The following is a 19,265-nucleotide window of genomic DNA, read 5'->3' on the forward strand; positions in this document are numbered from 1 at the left end:
AACCCTCACTTGGTCTGTACGACATCCACCTACTTGGATCCAAGGCGAGCGTGCGGTGTGGTGAATAATATAAGCACTAACACCATGATTGCAGGTTATGAGCTATCCACAATATACACATCAACAATGCACATGAATAATATAAAACTCACCTGATACTTACCTGTGCGTCCACAGCACCAATTCACATATATATATGCATCATATATCAATTCATGCTTTTCATATATACTTCTATGCATGGCATTTCAAATCATACTTTTCATATAAATCTATCCATGGCATTTTAAATCATGCTTTCATTTAAATTCAATTTCTGGGAAAACTCAATAGTATATAGGTAATACGAAAACAAAACTGCCCACTCACCTGGAGTTCGCCCTATAACTCCCTAGCACAACACATCAGGCGTCATGACGATCGCCGCCTAGAACAATAATCAAAACCAACCTCAGAAATCATATCGATAGAATATAACTTATATAAACACATCACTACGCAGTTCGATCCGAAAGATCTGCAACTCAGATTTTAAATCCATAACTTCCAGAGGTCCACAATATATCTCTAGGGCAACATCCTGAAATTTCATTACCATCCAACGGTCGGATCTCCGTCAATTTCCAAAACTAAGTGACGGTTAACATTTTATTTTATGAACTTACAACTCCAATTCCGGAAGATCCGTAACTCGGATTCCCAATCCGTAAGTTCCAATAATCCTCAAATATTACGTATTACAACGTATCAGAGTTTGGTGACGATCCAACGGTCGGATCGTCAATTCACATTTTCACCTAAATACGAAAACTATAAAACGTTATTTAAAGCACCTAACCAATAATCGTAATAACTTTCTCATACGGTGCTCAATTTGGGTATATGAATATACCACAGTGATCTACTCGACGTCACGAACGTCGACATATTTTTAGATTATTTTTTTGATGTGCCACGCGCCCCCACGCGCCACACGTGGCACGGGTCCACGCGCAGGCCACGCGCAGCACGTGCAGCACGTGTCATCCCCTTCGCAGGGCTCGCCGGACTGGTTTTTCCGGCGGCCGGACTCCGGCCAAACTCCGGCCAGTTTTCAAACTCCTTGTTCTCCTTCGTTTTTCACCCATTTTCTTCGTATTTTATACCAAATTGAAGCCCTAAGAGTGTACTATCACGTTGGACTAGTTTTAGGGCCTAAAAAGCAAGAAATCTCACCTTGCAAAAACCAAAGATTCGGCCAACCTTGAAACCCACGATCCCGACGTCCAAATCCTTCAAACGAACGTCCCCGAGCTTCCTTAGGACCTCACTAAGCTTGCTATAAGCTTGGATTCCCCTGAAACACAACATTTTACGTTCGCATGAACAGTACCCAAAAATGGAGGTTTCGGATTCCGCGTGAAATCGAAGGTTTCACTTCCTAAAACTAGCACCAATGAACTCAGGACGTCAAAAGGATGAAGATACATACCTTATTTGCCTCGATCCGTCGAGTTTGTGGAGGGTTTGGGTGTGTGCCGTACGATGGGTGTGTGTGCGTGAGTTCGTGAGGGAGAGGGAGAGACAGGGAAGGCACGGGGGAAGGAGAGGTCTTGTGTGGTCCAGATTAACCCACACCCTCAATTTCATCCTAGCCATACATAACAAAATCCATCTTTCAAAATATTTTCTAATACCCTTGCATAATATTTGAACCAATAAAGTCTCACACACACGTACCTAAGTACCTTAGTAACGTCAAGGGCAATCTCGTCATTTCCTATTCCCGTCAAAAGCACTTCTGGGACGGGCTGTGACAATCTTCCCTCCTTATAGAATTTCGTCCCCGAAATTCCCATAACCAAATAAATCAATTAATACTCGTAGAATAATCTTGTGTACATCTCTCTCATCCGGTCTTCCGTCTCCCAAGTAGCTTCCTCTACAGAATGATTTCTCCATAACTCCTTCACCAAACTCACCGTCTTGTTCCTTAGAACCTTGTCCTTCCAATCCAATATTGTGATTGGTTCCTCATCATAAGTCAAATCCGGATTAATCTCTAGCGGTTGAGGAGGGATCACATGAGAAGGATCAGAAATATAATGCCGAAGCATAGAGACATGAAACACATTATGGACCTTAGATAACTTTGGAGGCAGCTCCAACCGGTAGGCAACTTCACCAACTCTTTCAATGATCACATAAGGTCCAATGTAGCTCGGACTTAGCTTCCCTCTTTTCCCAAATCGTACCACATCTCTCCAAAGTGACAATTTCAAAAATACCCAATCACCCACTATATGCACTCGATCAGTAGTATGCCGATCTGCTAACTCTTCTGTCGATCCTGGGCTGCTTTCAGGTTTGACTTAATTACCTGAACATTTTGAGTAGTCTCATCTATAATCTCTGGGCCTTCTAACACCCTTTCGCCAACCTCAGACCAACATAATGGCGTTCGACACGCCCTACCATAAAGTGCCTCAAATGGTGACATACCAATGCCCGAGTGAAAACTGTTATTATAAGCAAACTCCATCAAGTCCAGACGATCATGCTAGGAATCACCAAATTGTAATACTGAAGATCTCAACATATCTTCCAACGTCTGAATGGTCCTCTCTGATTGCCCATCAGTTTGAGGATGATAAGCTATGCTATACAGTAATTGTGTACCCAGAGTTTCCTGAAAAGCCACCCAGAATTTAAAAGTAAATCTCGGGTCTCGATCAGAGATAATATTTACTGGAACTCTATGATACCTCACAATCTTTGTGATGAACAACTTAGCCAATTTATTCAAAGGCTACTTTTCTCCCACTGAAATGGAGTGTGCTGGCTTGGTAAACCGATCTACAACCACCCAAACGCTATCAAATCCATTCTGTGTACGTGGAAGCTTATACACAGAATCCATAGTGATATTTTCCCATTTCCACTGAGGAACGGGAAGTGGCCGCATCCGACCAAAAGGTTTCTTTCTTTCTGCCTTCACTTGCTGGCAAATAATACATCTACTCGCATACTCAGCAATTTCTCTTTTCATACCAGGCCAATAAAACTTCTTCTTAACTTTTACCTTAAGCTTCATCCCAGTAGGTCTCAAATCCGCAAGAAGGAAAACATAACAAGTATACAAAGCATCAATTCTTACTGGAGCTTTCCTACCAAGTGCTTTGGTCGCAAAAATTTCAAGATCACCCTGGTCGTGCAATCATAATCACTAAGCAACCAAATCCATCTTCGTTGCCTAAGATTAGATTCATCTGAGTAAACAGATATTGGAGACTCTCATGATTCGTAGAAATCTTACACTTTTCTTCATAAAGATAATGTCTCCCAATCTTCCCAGCAAAGATGATAGTTGTTAATTCCAAATCACGAGTAGAGTAATTTATCTCATGAGGTTTCCATTTGTCGCGGAGCATAGACAATTACCTTAACACTTCCACTTTAACACATCCAACACCACACAAAGAAGCATCATTAAAACCTTCAACAAACCATCTATAACACCCTGCTAAGCCAAGAAAATTCCAAACTTCAGCCACGGTTCACGGTTGTTCCAAATTCTCAATCGCTGCTACCTTTTAAAATTTCGCTTGAATACCTTAAGCATATATAACGCATTTTATAATTGTTGTTGATTCATACAACATTGACATTTGCTAAACTTAGCATACAATCAACGTTCCTTCAATCTTTGTAACATCAACTTAAATATCTAACATGCTCTGCTCTCGGCTTAGAGTATCCCAGAGTATCGTCAATGAAAACAATAACGACCTGTCAAGATATTCTGGGAAAACTTCATCCATCAACTTATAAAACAGCAGGAGAATCCGTCAATTCGAATAGCATCACAAAACTCATAATGACCGTAACGAGTCCTGAACACAATCGTAGGAACGTTATCATTAACTCTTCAATCGGTAACAACCAGACCTTAAGTCAATCTTAGGAAATACGCAGACCTCTAAGTTGATCAATAAATCATCAATACGCAACAATGGATAACGGTTCTTGATCATTACCCGATTCAATTACTTATAATTAAAACATAGCCTTAATGTCCATTTTCTTCCTCACCAATAAACTGGTGCTCCCCCCAACGTGATGTACTTTAAATGATACCTTTGTCAACCAATTCCTGTAACCAAATTTTCAATTCCCTTAACTCATCATGAACCAATCTTTAACATAAAATTTGTGCCTGGAGACAAATCAATAGTGAACTCCATATCTCTGCCTAACGGCAATCCAGGTAATTCCTCAGGGAAAACATCAAGAAAATGTCTAACCGCCTTACATCTCTCATACCATTAGAAGCAACATCATTTAGCACCCTATGAGTTAAGTATCCTTGGCAGCTTTTCGATAACAATCTCTTTGCTCTCACAGCATAAATAAAGGCCTAACTCAATCCACTTTGCATACCCATAAAAGTAACCTCTGATAATCCATATTGGCAAGATTATAACCTAACCAATCAGTGCTTAAAAATCACATCGAAATCCACAATGTCTAACACGATAAGATTCACTGGCATAACTACTTCTTCCACTATCACTGGACACCCTGAAGGTGTAATATTATCATCTTGTTCTTCATTAGAAATACATAAATACGCCTCGATCGTGCTCCAACATTACTCTCTTTGGCAACATCGTCCATAATAAGAAATATATCAGCCGGAGTCAGCTAGAATGACCTATACGGCTTACTCTTCAATTTTCCAAATAATATGTTCGCCGGATCCACCTCTTGTGGCATGTACGGCTGGACTTATAACTCATCAAATATCCCTGTACTCACGGCCCATCTGACCAAACTATTAAGTCCATAAACCTGCTGGATCGATATTGTGGTGTCAGGGAAGACTGCTGGGTAATAACTGATTCTAGGGACCATTCATAACTCTATGTCCCATCCGTCCACATGAACACATTCACTGATCCCCACACTTTCCAAAGTGTCTAATATTGTACCTATGGCACAAAGGTACATTTTCCTTACTCGAGTCACCTTGTCTTTAAGATCTGAGATCACCAGTAAATCTATCACTTCGCCTCTGACCAGTGGCATTAAACCTAAGCTGGAAGAATTAGTTCTAACTTCACTTCTTTTGAAGCTCTGAGTCTTTCGATGTCCTTGATATGACGATTCTTTAAACTTATCGTCTTTCCTCTAATCACCATTCTTTTCTTATTCTTCTTTACTCACGCTGATCATGTTCTCAGAGTCCTCAACCCTCAACAACATCTCGTAAGCTCTTGATAGACAGTATAATAGATAGGGGTCGCCAAAGAACGTCACTTCTTCTTATTATCCAGCCTAAAACAACATAACACTTCAACCAACTTAGCAACAATATCCAAATGGAAACGAGGCAAGTCTAAAAACTTTCTATAATACTCATTTGCTGTCATCTTCCTTGTTTCACCTTTGCAAACTCTTGCTTACTACCATCATAATATACCGGAGGAATAAATCTTTTCTTTAACAATTCCTTAAATAATTCTCAATCAGCTGTTTCCTCCGGTGACAACGAATAATACTCCTGTTTCCACTAGGATACAAATTCATAACCCATAACCAGGTAGTCGTCTCGACCCACCTGTCAGAATGAATATTCTTTTGACTTGCATAACCCAAAACGTCTTTTCCAAGTGAGTAAGCCAACACTCTGCTCCCTCAGGTTCATAATTTCCATAAAGTGATTCAAATTCAACTTATAACCAGTCTCAAAGGGTTTCTTAGATAATAGACTGGATCATAATGGCAATAATTCCCCCCCAAACTACTATATCAGGGAAATTAGGTTAATCCGAACTACGTGGCTCGCTACGAGGCGGTATCGTTCTGACAGAAGACACTAGGAAATTCTAAAGATGTCCAAGATTGAAACCTAGGCTCTGATACCAACTGACACACCCCGTCCCGAAGGAGGGCATGCTGGCCGTCACATGAGAGTGACGTAACCATTTATACAGTTCGGAAGCTTTTAAAATACAATTATTAAAATGGAAACCCTCGAGGGTGAGTCCTACTTTTGTGAATTCTGTCAGAATACCGTTGGATTCCTCGTGGCCACCAAAACTCTGCTATCAAGAACCTGGAGGGGCGAAAAACAAAATTGAGTGGGTCAGTAAAACCAAGCTTTTCAAAAACATTTCGCCACAAATAATTCTAACCCCTCACTGTAAAACCTGTATACTTTTCCCAGAAAATAGTATAATAACATAATACTTTTCATAAATCTCGAATCATCAATTTTTCTTTAAAACCCGAAAGTCTGCCATGTTTTAATTTCGAAAACAAAATAAATGATGCATCAATGTAACAGGTGAAAAGTTGAATTAACCGGAGACCCTGCAGTTGGTCCTGTACGGTTAATTCCATAGCTCAACATCCAATCCAACCGGAGTCACCTCGATGACCTGTACGACACTACACTGCAGATAAGTCGGAACTACCTGAAGTAGTCTGTACGACATGGATGGTGTAATAATACGCTCTAGTGCTTCTCTCATCAATCATCTGTGCACATAATCTAAGGTCACCCACTAGTCGGAATCACATCTAGTAATCTATACGACTAGCATGTCGGAACCCTCACTTGGTCTGTACGACATCCACCTACTTGGATCCAAGGCGAGCGTGCGGTGTGGTGAATAATATAAGCACTAACACCATGATTGCAGGTTATGAGCTATCCACAATATACACATCAACAATGCACATGAATAATATAAAACTCACCTGATACTTACCTGTGCGTCCACAGCACCAATTCACATATATATATGCATCATATATCAATTCATGCTTTTCATATATACTTCTATGCATGGCATTTCAAATCATACTTTTCATATAAATCTATCCATGGCATTTTAAATCATGCTTTCATTTAAATTCAATTTCTGGGAAAACTCAATAGTATATAGGTAATACGAAAACAAAACTGCCCACTCACCTGGAGTTCGCCCTATAACTCCCTAGCACAACACATCAGGCGTCATGACGATCGCCGCCTAGAACAATAATCAAAACCAACCTCAGAAATCATATCGATAGAATATAACTTATATAAACACATCACTACGCAGTTCGATCCGAAAGATCTGCAACTCAGATTTTAAATCCATAACTTCCAGAGGTCCACAATATATCTCTAGGGCAACATCCTGAAATTTCATTACCATCCAACGGTCGGATCTCCGTCAATTTCCAAAACTAAGTGACGGTTAACATTTTATTTTATGAACTTACAACTCCAATTCCGGAAGATCCGTAACTCGGATTCCCAATCCGTAAGTTCCAATAATCCTCAAATATTACGTATTACAACGTATCAGAGTTTGGTGACGATCCAACGGTCGGATCGTCAATTCACATTTTCACCTAAATGCGAAAACTATAAAACGTTATTTAAAGCACCTAACCAATAATCGTAATAACTTTCTCATACGGTGCTCAATTTGGGTATATGAATATACCACAGTGATCTACTCGACGTCACGAACGTCGACATATTTTTAGATTATTTTTTTGATGTGCCACGCGCCCCCACGCGCCACACGTGGCACGGGTCCACGCGCAGGCCACGCGCAGCACGTGCAGCACGTGTCATCCCCTTCGCAGGGCTCGCCGGACTGGTTTTTCCGGCTGCCGGACTCCGGCCAAACTCCGGCCAGTTTTCAAACTCCTTGTTCTCCTTCGTTTTTCACCCATTTTCTTCGTATTTTATACCAAATTGAAGCCCTAAGAGTGTACTATCACGTTGGACTAGTTTTAGGGCCTAAAAAGCAAGAAATCTCACCTTGCAAAAACCAAAGATTCGGCCAACCTTGAAACCCAAGATCCCGACGTCCAAATCCTTCAAACGAACGTCCCCGAGCTTCCTTAGGACCTCACTAAGCTTGCTATAAGCTTGGATTCCCCTGAAACACAACATTTTACGTTCGCATGAACAGTACCCAAAAATGGAGGTTTCGGATTCCGCGTGAAATCGAAGGTTTCACTTCCTAAAACTAGCACCAATGAACTCAGGACGTCAAAAGGATGAAGATACATACCTTATTTGCCTCGATCCGTCGAGTTTGTGGAGGGTTTGGGTGTGTGCCGTACGATGGGTGTGTGTGCGTGAGTTCGTGAGGGAGAGGGAGAGACAGGGAAGGCACGGGGGAAGGAGAGGTCTTGTGTGGTCCAGATTAACCCACACCCTCAATTTCATCCTAGCCATACATAACAAAATCCATCTTTCAAAATATTTTCTAATACCCTTGCATAATATTTGAACCAATAAAGTCTCACACACACGTACCTAAGTACCTTAGTAACGTCAAGGGCAATCTCGTCATTTCCTATTCCCGTCAAAAGCACTTCTGGGACGGGCTGTGACATATGGGTTATTATCTGTTAAAACAAACAATTATTTATTTAATTTTTAAAAACGTATTCTATTTAAATACATATGATTTATTTAGGGATATTTTGAATGCGGTCCGTAATCTTTAACATTCTTTGATTAAAACCTTAATAGTATTCAAAGTTTGATCAAGGTCCCTTAACTTTGTACACCTCATTATATTACTATTAATATTTATATTTTTATAGTTTTGACATTAAATGTTTGATATTTTATGAGATTTATAATCTTATAAATTTAAAATCCCTCATTATAATACGATTATAAATGGTTACAATAAAAAAATTCAAACATTTTGATTGAATAAATGGATAACAACTATGTAAAAATAAGAAATAATAAATAGCAAAAGAATGTATCCATAGTGTTAAAAAAATTGGTAAATTTTACAAACAAAATTGGCACATTTTACAAAACAATTGGTACATTTGACAAAAAAATTGGTACATTTCACATATAACAAAGTGGTACATTAATAAAGAAGAATGGGTACATTATAAATAAATTAGAGTACATATAAAAGATTAAAATTATGAGTACAAATGAATTTTTAAAAATATAGGCGCTAAAAAAATTAATACATGAGTACAAAATAAAACTAAGAAGAAAATACTACAAATTTAAAAAAAAATGTTGCAAATTAAAAGTGGGTACAAACTAAAAATATAAATATATGATACAAAGTTTAGGCATAAAACATAAATATACCATATGTAATTTTTCTATCATTGATTAAATATATAATGTCACGTGACGGTATACACATGGGTACAAACACAAATAAAACTTTAAAAAAATATGGGCACAAAAAGAAACTAATATATGGGTACAAATTAAAAATGAAAAGAAAATTGGTACAAATTAAAAAATATTTGCAAATTAAAAATAGGTACAAACTAAAAATAAAAATATATGATAAAAAATATAGCCATAAATATAAATATACTAATTGTAACATTTTTAACACTAAAGGAATATATGTATAAATAAAAATATTTTATTATTCAAATAATTAATGATGTTATTAATACCCAAGGACCTTGATAAAAAATTGAAAATGAATAGGATTTTAATTAATGGAGTAACAAAAAGAAGAATGTGAACCTAATTTTCCCATTTATTTATTTATTAAACCAAATAATTATTATTTTATTTTTTAAAATCGTAACAAAAAATTTTGGAAGGGAATTTTGGGGGTATTTTGGCAGCCATTTTTTTTTATGTCGGTTATAACCGATAGTAGGTGAAAATTTTCTGTCGGTTTGTATTTTAAAAAATGTTTCTGTCGGTTTTAATCGACAGTAATGAATATTTTCCAAAATAAAACCTATGAAGTAGCAGAAAAAAGAAATGGAAGATCAGCCATCCAGAAGAAGACTGAGAGCCCCAAACCTTCTCTCCGATTGCACCAACACCATTTCCTCCACCACCACCCTAGCCAGTGCCACCTCTTCGTAGTCCTCGTCCTCCTCCACCGTCAAGCTCAAACGCCAGAATCCCAAGCTCGCCTCCGTCACCGATTACCTCATCTCCGCTTTAGACCCTAAGCCCTCGGTAGTTCCACCTCCGATACCCTCCACTCCTCCTCGCCCTCATCCCATCTCGTCCTTCGCTTCTGGTAATTTCTCTGCTCCGCTTTCAATTTCTTTGTTTCTCGCCTTGGGTTCGGGTGTGATTTATGCTTTGTTCTGGTTTTAATTTCAATTTGGGAATCTAGGGTTTTTGGATTTTTCTAGAGTACACCAGATGTTCATGTATGTTTATGTGCCGGACAATGTGTTTGTGACGCATTGGAAAAAAATTGTTTGAATTTCTTTGTATTTCTTTCTTGCCTATGAGGGAGTATAATCCTTATTACAAAAATGATAGAGCTTCAGATTGTAGTATGTTGTTATTGTTCTCTTAGAAAATTTATGGCTCGTGGGAATTGGGTTCATCAGAGTTTAGAGTCATGAGTGAAATTTTTTTTTTTAAAATGTGTTTATTTATTTATTTTTAATCAATATAACATTTTAAAATAATAAAATTTTTATTTCTAGCAGTTATAACCGCCAGAATACTATAATAATAACCGTCAGAAAGTAAAATAATAAAATAATCAATTTCTGTCGGTTATAACCGCCACCATGAACTTAAAAACCGCCAGAATTTGTCAAAAATATTTTTAAAAAAGGATTAAAAAATACTGTCGGTTATAACCGACAGGATATTTTTGATATCTGCCAATAAATATCCTCCAGAACTTTATGTCAGATATAACCGACATGATTTTTCTAATATTTGTCATCAATTAAATGATGTGTCGGATATAATTTATCCGACATGATGTTTCTAATATCCGCCACCATCATCCACCACCTAAAGCTAATATTGTAGTAGTGTCAACCTAATTATTGAACCATGAGGAGAAGGACTACTACTGTGGTTGACTATGGTTTCGTCTTCTTCGCTCTCTACTGGTATGTCATTATTCTTATTTGAATTATGTGACTAAGAGCTGTTTATAGTCTTCGATCATAGGTTCTCTTAGTGCTCTCATAACGTCCATATAGAGCTTATGTCGCGCTCTGATAGAGCTTTTGTAGTTTGCCTTATTGTTGTGATTTATTTGCTTGACTTTCAACTTTTTGGGGTTTAAGCATATTCTTACATACAGATTTTAACATTTGGTTGAAATAGTCTAATTAATCCAATAGATGTTATGAGAGTATATCTGGTAAAGATAAGCTGATATACCTACTCTTTTGGATAAAGTGACGCTACCCCCTTGATTTTTTATTTTCCTTTTGCCTATATTTTCCTTCTCATTCTTTAATATTGTGCAGTAATCAAAACTTTTTTGTTTACTATTTAAGTAATCCTTTCAGGAATGGTTCTTCTTAAAGCACATCTAATTTGAAACTCATTTGTTTTGATTGATGTTTGGGAAAATGTTCTGGCAAAGAAAATTGTAGGATCAGCCGAAATGTTGAAAATGGAAATGGGGAATAGGAATGGTATATCAATTAAGTAGACAAAGATCATTAACTAAGTCTTGCAGCTTCCCTCTTTTGCTAATACAATACTAAATTATTTATATAATTTAAGATATAATTACTTTGTTTACAATTGAGCGTGCTTTACACATGGCCTCCAATGGCACAGCTTTAGGCATGGTGAGTCCTTTACCTTCCGTCATATCAACCTCCTCCTCACCAACTCTCTCCCACTCGAAACATTGGATCAATGACCCTAAAGTCAATCCCACCACACGTTGGGCGAGTCCTGCTCCTGGGCAAGCCCTTCTTCCCGATCCAAATGGCATAAGCTTATGCGACATATCCTCACCGCTTTCGAACCTCTCAGGCTTGAAGCTTTCAGGATCGTCCCACAACTTTGGGTCCCTGTGTATGGCCCATGCATTGATCAATACTATTGTGTCACGCGGCACGTCAAATCCTCCAATAGTACAGTCTTCGGATGAAAGATGTGGGACTAGCAGTGGCGCCGCTGGGCATAATCGAAAGGTCTCAGTGATAATGCTTTGCAGGTATGGTAGTTTAGAGATATCTGGTTCTTCCACCAAGTGCTCTTGACCCAATTGAGCATCCATTTCGGCTCTAGCCTTTTTTAGCACACGCGGATGGTTAAGCAAATTCGACATAGCCCATTCTAATGTAACAGCTGATGTATCAGTACCCGCCAACAGCATAACCTGAATATTGCCCTTAAGTTAGCCACTTACTTGGCAAGGAAAAATAGAACACACACACACCCCAATGAAATGCAATATATATACCATTGAAGTGCATAACGCCATTTTGTATTTCTTTCTTATTAGCTATGATCACTATCATTCTGTAATTGTAATCCAAGATGTTCTTTTCAGAATGCTGTGATATGGTTAACAGTCACCATCTTGCAGCTTCATCTAAGTGTGACTACTGACCTAATTAAATTTAATGAGAAAGCGATAAATAGTGAATATGCATGTGGCCAGGTGTCATATTGGCAAACCGATCATCTGCTACCGTGACAAAAATCAATACGCTACCAAATATACTACTGTGACTAATATCACTGCTGTCGCCAACTTTCACTGAGTGCCATAATAAATTTAACTTTATGATAAAAAAAAAAATTCATGAGATATCATTTTGAACTAACCAGAATAAGTCCCTTGATGATTTGATCAGTGTAATACTCAGGCTGTGACTCTTGAAGAGAAAGCAAATGATCAATCATTGTACTAGTATTTCTACCCTTCTTGTTCCTGTGCTCATCGATGAGACCTTGCAAAAACGCATCGGTCATCTTAGCCAACCTCATAACCCTCTTCTCATACGCATCGCTCCCAACCCAGTTCAAAATGGGCAAAAAATCGGCTGGGTTGGCCGCCCCACTATGAGCAAAAGCCTCCTTCATAATCTGCCTAAATTGCCTCGCCTCCTCTTTGTCAACTGACGCGTCATTGCCGTAGTACCTCTTCCCCGCCACCATCGTCATTATGTTGTTAAACGTCAGCTCCGAAAACATAGACTTGAGCTCGACCTTTGCAAAATGATCACGGAAGTTTTTTGAGAGTTTAAGTAATAAGTGTTTGACCTCTTCCTTTCGGATGTTCGAGGATGTATTGAGTCGAGCAGTGGAGAAGATTTCGATGGCACTAATCCGGCGGAGGTTGCGCCAGTGATCGCCATATGGAGAAGCGACTACGGTGGTGTAGTTGTAGCCTATGTGCTTGCCCATGAGCAAACGAGGGCGGTTGGCTAGGACGATGTCATTTTTGGTGAAGCATTCCTGAACTGCGGACGAGGAGGAGACTATGACCACGCGGCGTGAGCCGAACCAGAGGGAGAATATGGGGCCATGTTTTTGGGAGAGGCGGTGTAAGGTTCGGTGGACTGGGAAATTAAGGAGATGGAGGTGGCCGATGATTGGGAGGAAAGGTGGGCTTGGTGGTAGGTTATGTTGAGGTCGTTTTCTCTCGAGGAGGAATTTGAAGGTGAAGAACAGGAAGATAAGGGAGAGGGATATGTAGAACAAGTAGTCTTCCATGGTTGAAATGAGTTGGAATGAGTTGTGAAGAAGTGATATTTTTAAGGGGCTTTTATTTGAATCATATGAAATACTTTATTATTTTATTGCATAATTATTGTTAAGTACAAGATAAATTTGACAATAAAATTTATCAATAAATTCACACTCAAAAATCAAACCCTAATAAAGTAACAGCACCAGTACAAAAAATGACAGTACCAAGTACAAATGAACAAGAAGTTTCTCACGGCACATCAAAACTTCTTTTGTGTTTCACTAAGTTCTCGATTTTATTTTATGTAGTGTTCTGTCTTTCACTTCTATATGTCTATCATCTCCCGCTCTCCAGCTAACATTTGCATACTATTTGGCATCTGTTATGTGATCACTAAGTTTTCTAAACTAAGGATAATTAACAACCCATCACAACAATTAATCTGATTTACATATTTCTATTTTTTTTATTTTCAAATGGGTCTAAAGATAAATTTACATATTGAACTAGGTTTGTGTGTGTAATTTAAGTAGTAAATTTAAATTTAAAGAGATATTAATATTTTATTTAAAAATAAAATGAGTGTAAAAATAAGTTATGTGCAAAAAAAAGTTAGATAGGTTCAAATGAAACTTTCCTATTTATAATGATAAAATGGACTCATTTTCTTAGTCCGTAAATTTCGGTTTATCTAGGGAGTTTTTACGAAAAACCCACGGTACTGTTCACTTTAACGAAAAACCACGTTTTTACACTAAAAAGTCAAACCTGGTACTATTTACTTTACCCTTTATTTTGTCCTTATCATTAAAACTCAAAGTTTTCAAGCCATTTTTATTAGTTTTCCTTTATTTAAATCCTTCGTAAATTTTAGTTTATTTTAGTTTTTTCATTTTGTTTTATATTAATTTATTTTAAGAAGAGAAAGGGATGGTGCGAAAATTCTCTCTCTATAAAAGGGTGTGGTACGTGATATTAGAGCAGCTCCAGCGGGAGCTCTTGCTCGAGGGACAGGCTCCGGAATAGGGTTTGATTGCCCGAGGGAGGAAGTCCATCATTGGCTGGCGAGGGAGCCCGAGCGCCAGGCCCGTCGATTCTCACCGGCCCGAGAGCCTGAGGTGGGTCTGATGTCAGCTGACGTCAGACGCCTTTTTTAATGTTTTTTTTTCTGTCAGGCCTCGAACTCCTCCAACATCGCGCCGATCTCGTCCACTATCCCCATCCTCTCCAGCTCCAGCGGTGGTCACGGTGGAGGAGGAGAAGGAGCTGACGGAGGATTCGAAGCATGCGATTCCGGTGTCTGCAATGCTAGAAACGGAGACTGCGCAGTGTAGGACGTGGCGGTGGAGGAGAAGAAGGGGAGGGAATGATAGGTAGCATAGTAGATCTGATTAGGGGTGGGTTCGGTTTAAATCGGTTCGGCTTTTTGCCAAAACCGAAACCAAACCAAAATTTCGGTTCGATTCGGTTTGGTTCATTTTTTTTTCGGTTTTTTTTCCGTTCGTTTTTTTTCGGTTCGGTTTCTGTTTTTTGTTTTTTATTTTTCAAAAAATGAAAAACATTGAAATTTTAAATTTTAACATATCCAACACAATCATAACATAAGCACTCTAACTAAAATCAAAGACAATGAAAATAAACATTTAAAGTTGAACAAAAATCATCAATCAAGTCTTCCAAAGTCCAAACTAACAACCTCACAACACAAAAATCGTATAAATGACTTAGAAAAGTTTAATTGTATGATGTTGTTCAAAGATCAGGGTTGTTTGCTTGTAACTGCATGTTGACAACTTGATTAGTAAAAGTAATGTGTGGGTGGATTTATTTAGTGTGTGTTGGATTATTTTCCATCACAAATTACCCAAGTAATCTACCCGAAATAAATGTTTATGGATTCTGTTACATGTTATGTGAGAGTAGATTTGGAAAAGAAAGCTGGGGCAGAAGAAGACAGTGCTATGGAGATGGATGTAGGTACTTCAGGAGGAGGTTTAGTTCCGGAACCTTATATGGGGGAGAAATAATAGGTTAGGGTTTAGAGTTTTTATAGGCCTTTTTTAAATATTTTGAGCTTAAAGTTTGGCAACACATTGGGTTTAGCACATTTTAACTTATAAATTGGGTTTAGAAAATAATACCCAAAACAAATAATTAAATAAAAAATTTAATTTAATTAATTCGGTTCGGTTTCTAGATCACTAAAACCAAACCAAACCAAAAGAATTCTGTTCGGTTCGGTTTTTTCAATTCGGTTCGGTTTTTTCGTTCGGTTCGATTTTTTCGGTTTCGGTTTGGTTTGGTTTTCGGTTTTCGGTTTTTTGAAACCACCCCTAGATCTGATGATGCGATTCCGGCATCGGCTTCAATGGTGGATCACCCAAATTGTGATCTGATGATGCATGCAAGAGAATGAGAGAGATTAAAGAGAGAGGTTTCAGAAATGAGGGGGGTTGCGTCGGTAGAGAGAGAGAGAGAGAGAGAGAGAGAGGGAAATGAGAGACAGAGGGCTAGGAAACATGAAGAGTGTTCTGGAAAAAAATGAGAGAATGGTTGTCGGTTGAGTTTGGAAAAATTAAATGGAAAAGGAATAGGAAAAAAGAAAAAGGAAAACAATTAAAAATTATTTTGTATTATTTTATAAATAAATAAAATACTAATATTTTATTACCAATTGCCAGGGCTATTCAATGCAGGGGTGGAGATGCAAAAGGCAGCCAGGAGAATGCACTATTCATTCAGGGCAGTTACTGTTCACTAGGTGGATTAAATAGTGAATAGCCTGGGGGGAGGGCAGGGCTCCTACACTGGAGTTGCTCTTATTGCTTAAGTAATTATGAAAGTTCTATGAGGCACTAAGGAATTATATTTAAATGGGAGCCAGATAACTATTCTGAGTTCTGAACTATCATACTTATCTATATATGGCAAACAGACATACATATTTATCTCATCGTTTGAATATAACTATATAGAATATACATGTGAACTTGATCCATCAAAAGACTCATGCGTACATGTGGGTGTTGCAGAAAACAACTTATCCATTGGGTCATTACTATTTGTTTTTTTCTTATGTGTGTAGACATTGCCTGTTTCGGATAGCAAGGGGGATCATATGTACCCGTTCGTCTCTATAATTTTTGGATCTTATTGTTTTACATATATCTTTTCTGCTAAATAGCCAAAATGGTCATTGAGATTTGCATAACTCATCACTTTAGTCCCTAACATTTCAAATAGATAAAAGTGGTCCCTGAGATTGTTTACCATCCATCGTTTTGGTCATTCTGTTAAAAACTCTGTTAAGTGTTCCGGAGCTCTTTGCCAGAAGTTTGGGCAATTTTCAAAGCTTCGTAACTCAATCGTTTCTTAACCAAATTCGACCCATAATATATCAAAATGAAGATAGGAAAGTGTAGAATATGATTATACCTATTTGGGTAGCCCAATAGCTGCCGGAAATGGCCGGAAAATAGCCTCAAAGTTGACTAGTCCGAGGAAAAACTGGAAAACTCACCGGAAACTGGGTAAACTTTAAACGTTCATAACTTCTTCAATACTCAACGAAATCAAGTGATTCAAAAACGAAAATCATACTTCTCAATGAGACAAAGGGAATGGTACATTTTTAGAGGCTAAATCGTCGTGGTTTGGCCGGAAAACAGCTCGAAAGTGGCTAACTCGAGACCAAGACAATCACTTTCAAGCCTTTTTCCGACCAAACCACGGCGAGTTATCCATCGAAAAAGATACCATTCTCTTCGTCTCGTCGAGAAGTATGATTTTTTTTTTTTGAATCACTTGATTTTGTTGAGTATTTAAGAAGTTATGAACGTTTAAATTTTACCCAGTTTTCGGAGAGTTTTCCAGTTTTCCTTCGGACAAGTCAACTTTGAGTCTATTTTTCAGCTATCTCCGGCAAACATTGAGCTTCCAAATAGGTATAATCTTATTCTACACTTTCCTATCTTCATTTTGATATATTATGGGTCGAATTTGGTTAAGAAACGATTGAGTTACGAAGCTTTGAAAATTGCCCAAACTTCTGGCCAAGAGCTCCGGGACACTTAACGGAGTTTTTAACAGAATGACCAAAATGATGGATGGTGGACAATCTCAGGGACCACTTTTATCGATTTGAAATGTTAGGGACCAAAATGATGAGTTATGCAAATCTCAGGGACCATTTTGACTATTTAGCCTATCTTTTCGAACTATAATAGTACAAATTGTGGTGTTTAATGTACTTTTCATTTTAGTCTTGACCACTAATTTCAACAATTTTTTTTATACGTACGCACACAATCGGTAGCATAAAGTTTAGGACAAGATGAAGTTTGTTTGACCATATTTAGGGCCTTCGTATTTAGACTTCGTATAAATACTCGGGGTACTCAAATTTAATTATGTAATAAATGAATGGGCAAATATGTAATAAGTGAGGAGCCCTTATTCTATAAAAGGACTCCTCACTCTTCTTATTAAGGGGGGAAGGTTTAGGCCATGGGAAGAGAATAGGCTAGAGAGCACACTGCCTCTAGCCTTCTTGTATATTCACCATTCAGAGTGAAACAATATCAACATCAGTGTAGACATAGCCCAACCATTGGGGTGAACCACGATACATCTTGTGTTCTTTACTTTCTTACAGATTCACGGTCGGATTTACGTTGTTCCAAGACCTTCCGGTTTTGTGCATCAACAAAATTTATGCGCCACTTTACTTAATTATTTTCCACTTTACCTAATTATTCTTGGCTTCCTAGCTACTCTCCCTCACACTTTATAACATTTTGTCAAACATCTTATTTCGTTAATTACACTCACGCTTAAATATAACATTATTTGACAATATATGTCACATCCCGGCTCGAGCCCCCACCACATCCCTGGCTCAATTCCGCCGTAGCACGATATTGTCCGCTTTGGGCCCCGACCACGTCCTCACGATTTTGTTTCTAGGAACTCACACGAGAACTTCCTAGTGGATCACCCATCATAGGATTGCTTTCGCACGAACTCGCTTAACTTCGAAGTTCTGATGGAACCTAAAGCTAGTGAGCTCCCAAAAGGCCTTGTGCTAGGTAGAGATGGGAATATACATATAAGGCTTACATGATCCATTTCCCTGGACGATGTGGGATGTTACAATCCATCCCCTTGGGGGCCCGATGTCCTCGTCGGCACACATCCGACCAGGGATTGGCTCTGATACCAAAATGTCACATCCCGGTCCGAACCCCCACCACATCCCAAACTCGACTCAACCGTAGCACGATATTGTCCACAGTGGGCCCTGACCACGCCCTCACGGTTTTGTTTCTGGAAACTCACACGAGAACTTCCCAATGGATCACCCATCATGGGATTGCTCTCGCGCGAACTCGCTTAACTTCAAAGTTCCGATGGAACCCGAAACCAGTGAGCTCCCAAAATGCATCATGCTAGGTAAATATGGAAATATACATATAAAGCTTACAGGATCCACGCCCATGGACGATATGGGATGTTACAATATCACTTGTAAAAATAACACGCCCGTGTTATGAAGAATGCACCCATGCAAAGAATCAGTAAAATAAATCCGATCAAGTGACATAAGTTGCAGATATGCAGGAAAGTATTTTTGTATAAATCATCATCTTTTTCTTGTTTCGTTTTCACTATATGTGGAGAAATTTTTAGCTGTGACAGGAATACAGATGGTATACCACGTGTTTTTATGAAGTGGTGAAAAATTTTAATTTTTAAGTTATTAATCTTTTAACACATATATGCCACAATTTATATAAAAACACGTGATGTACCACCTCGTATGACGGTAACATTGAA

At 38.3% G+C, this 19,265-nt stretch overlaps 2 protein-coding genes across 2 annotated transcripts; both read right to left on the reverse strand.

The window, feature by feature from the left end:
• Positions 1-1,853: 1,853 nt before the first annotated feature.
• LOC139191813 (uncharacterized) lies at positions 1,854-8,573 on the reverse strand. Its single transcript, XM_070812836.1, has 6 exons — positions 8,523-8,573; positions 8,312-8,403; positions 7,808-7,928; positions 2,804-3,184; positions 2,551-2,668; positions 1,854-2,329 (listed from the first exon to the last, which is right to left on the reverse strand). The coding sequence occupies exons 1-6, from the start codon at positions 8,571-8,573 to the stop codon at positions 1,854-1,856; spliced, it is 1,239 nt and encodes a 412-aa protein (XP_070668937.1).
• A 2,824-nt stretch (positions 8,574-11,397) lies between these two features.
• Positions 11,398-13,490, reverse strand: LOC103401458 (cytochrome P450 81Q32-like). Its single transcript, XM_070814433.1, has 2 exons — positions 12,563-13,490; positions 11,398-12,110 (listed from the first exon to the last, which is right to left on the reverse strand). Exons 1-2 carry the CDS (start codon positions 13,451-13,453, stop codon positions 11,499-11,501), a joined length of 1,503 nt encoding a protein of 500 aa, XP_070670534.1. The 5' UTR covers positions 13,454-13,490; the 3' UTR covers positions 11,398-11,498.
• Between the last annotated feature and the right edge of the window lie 5,775 nt (positions 13,491-19,265).

The sequence above is a fragment of the Malus domestica genome, chromosome 15 (assembly GCF_042453785.1).
Source record: "Malus domestica chromosome 15, GDT2T_hap1".
Lineage (NCBI taxonomy): Eukaryota > Viridiplantae > Streptophyta > Magnoliopsida > Rosales > Rosaceae > Malus > Malus domestica.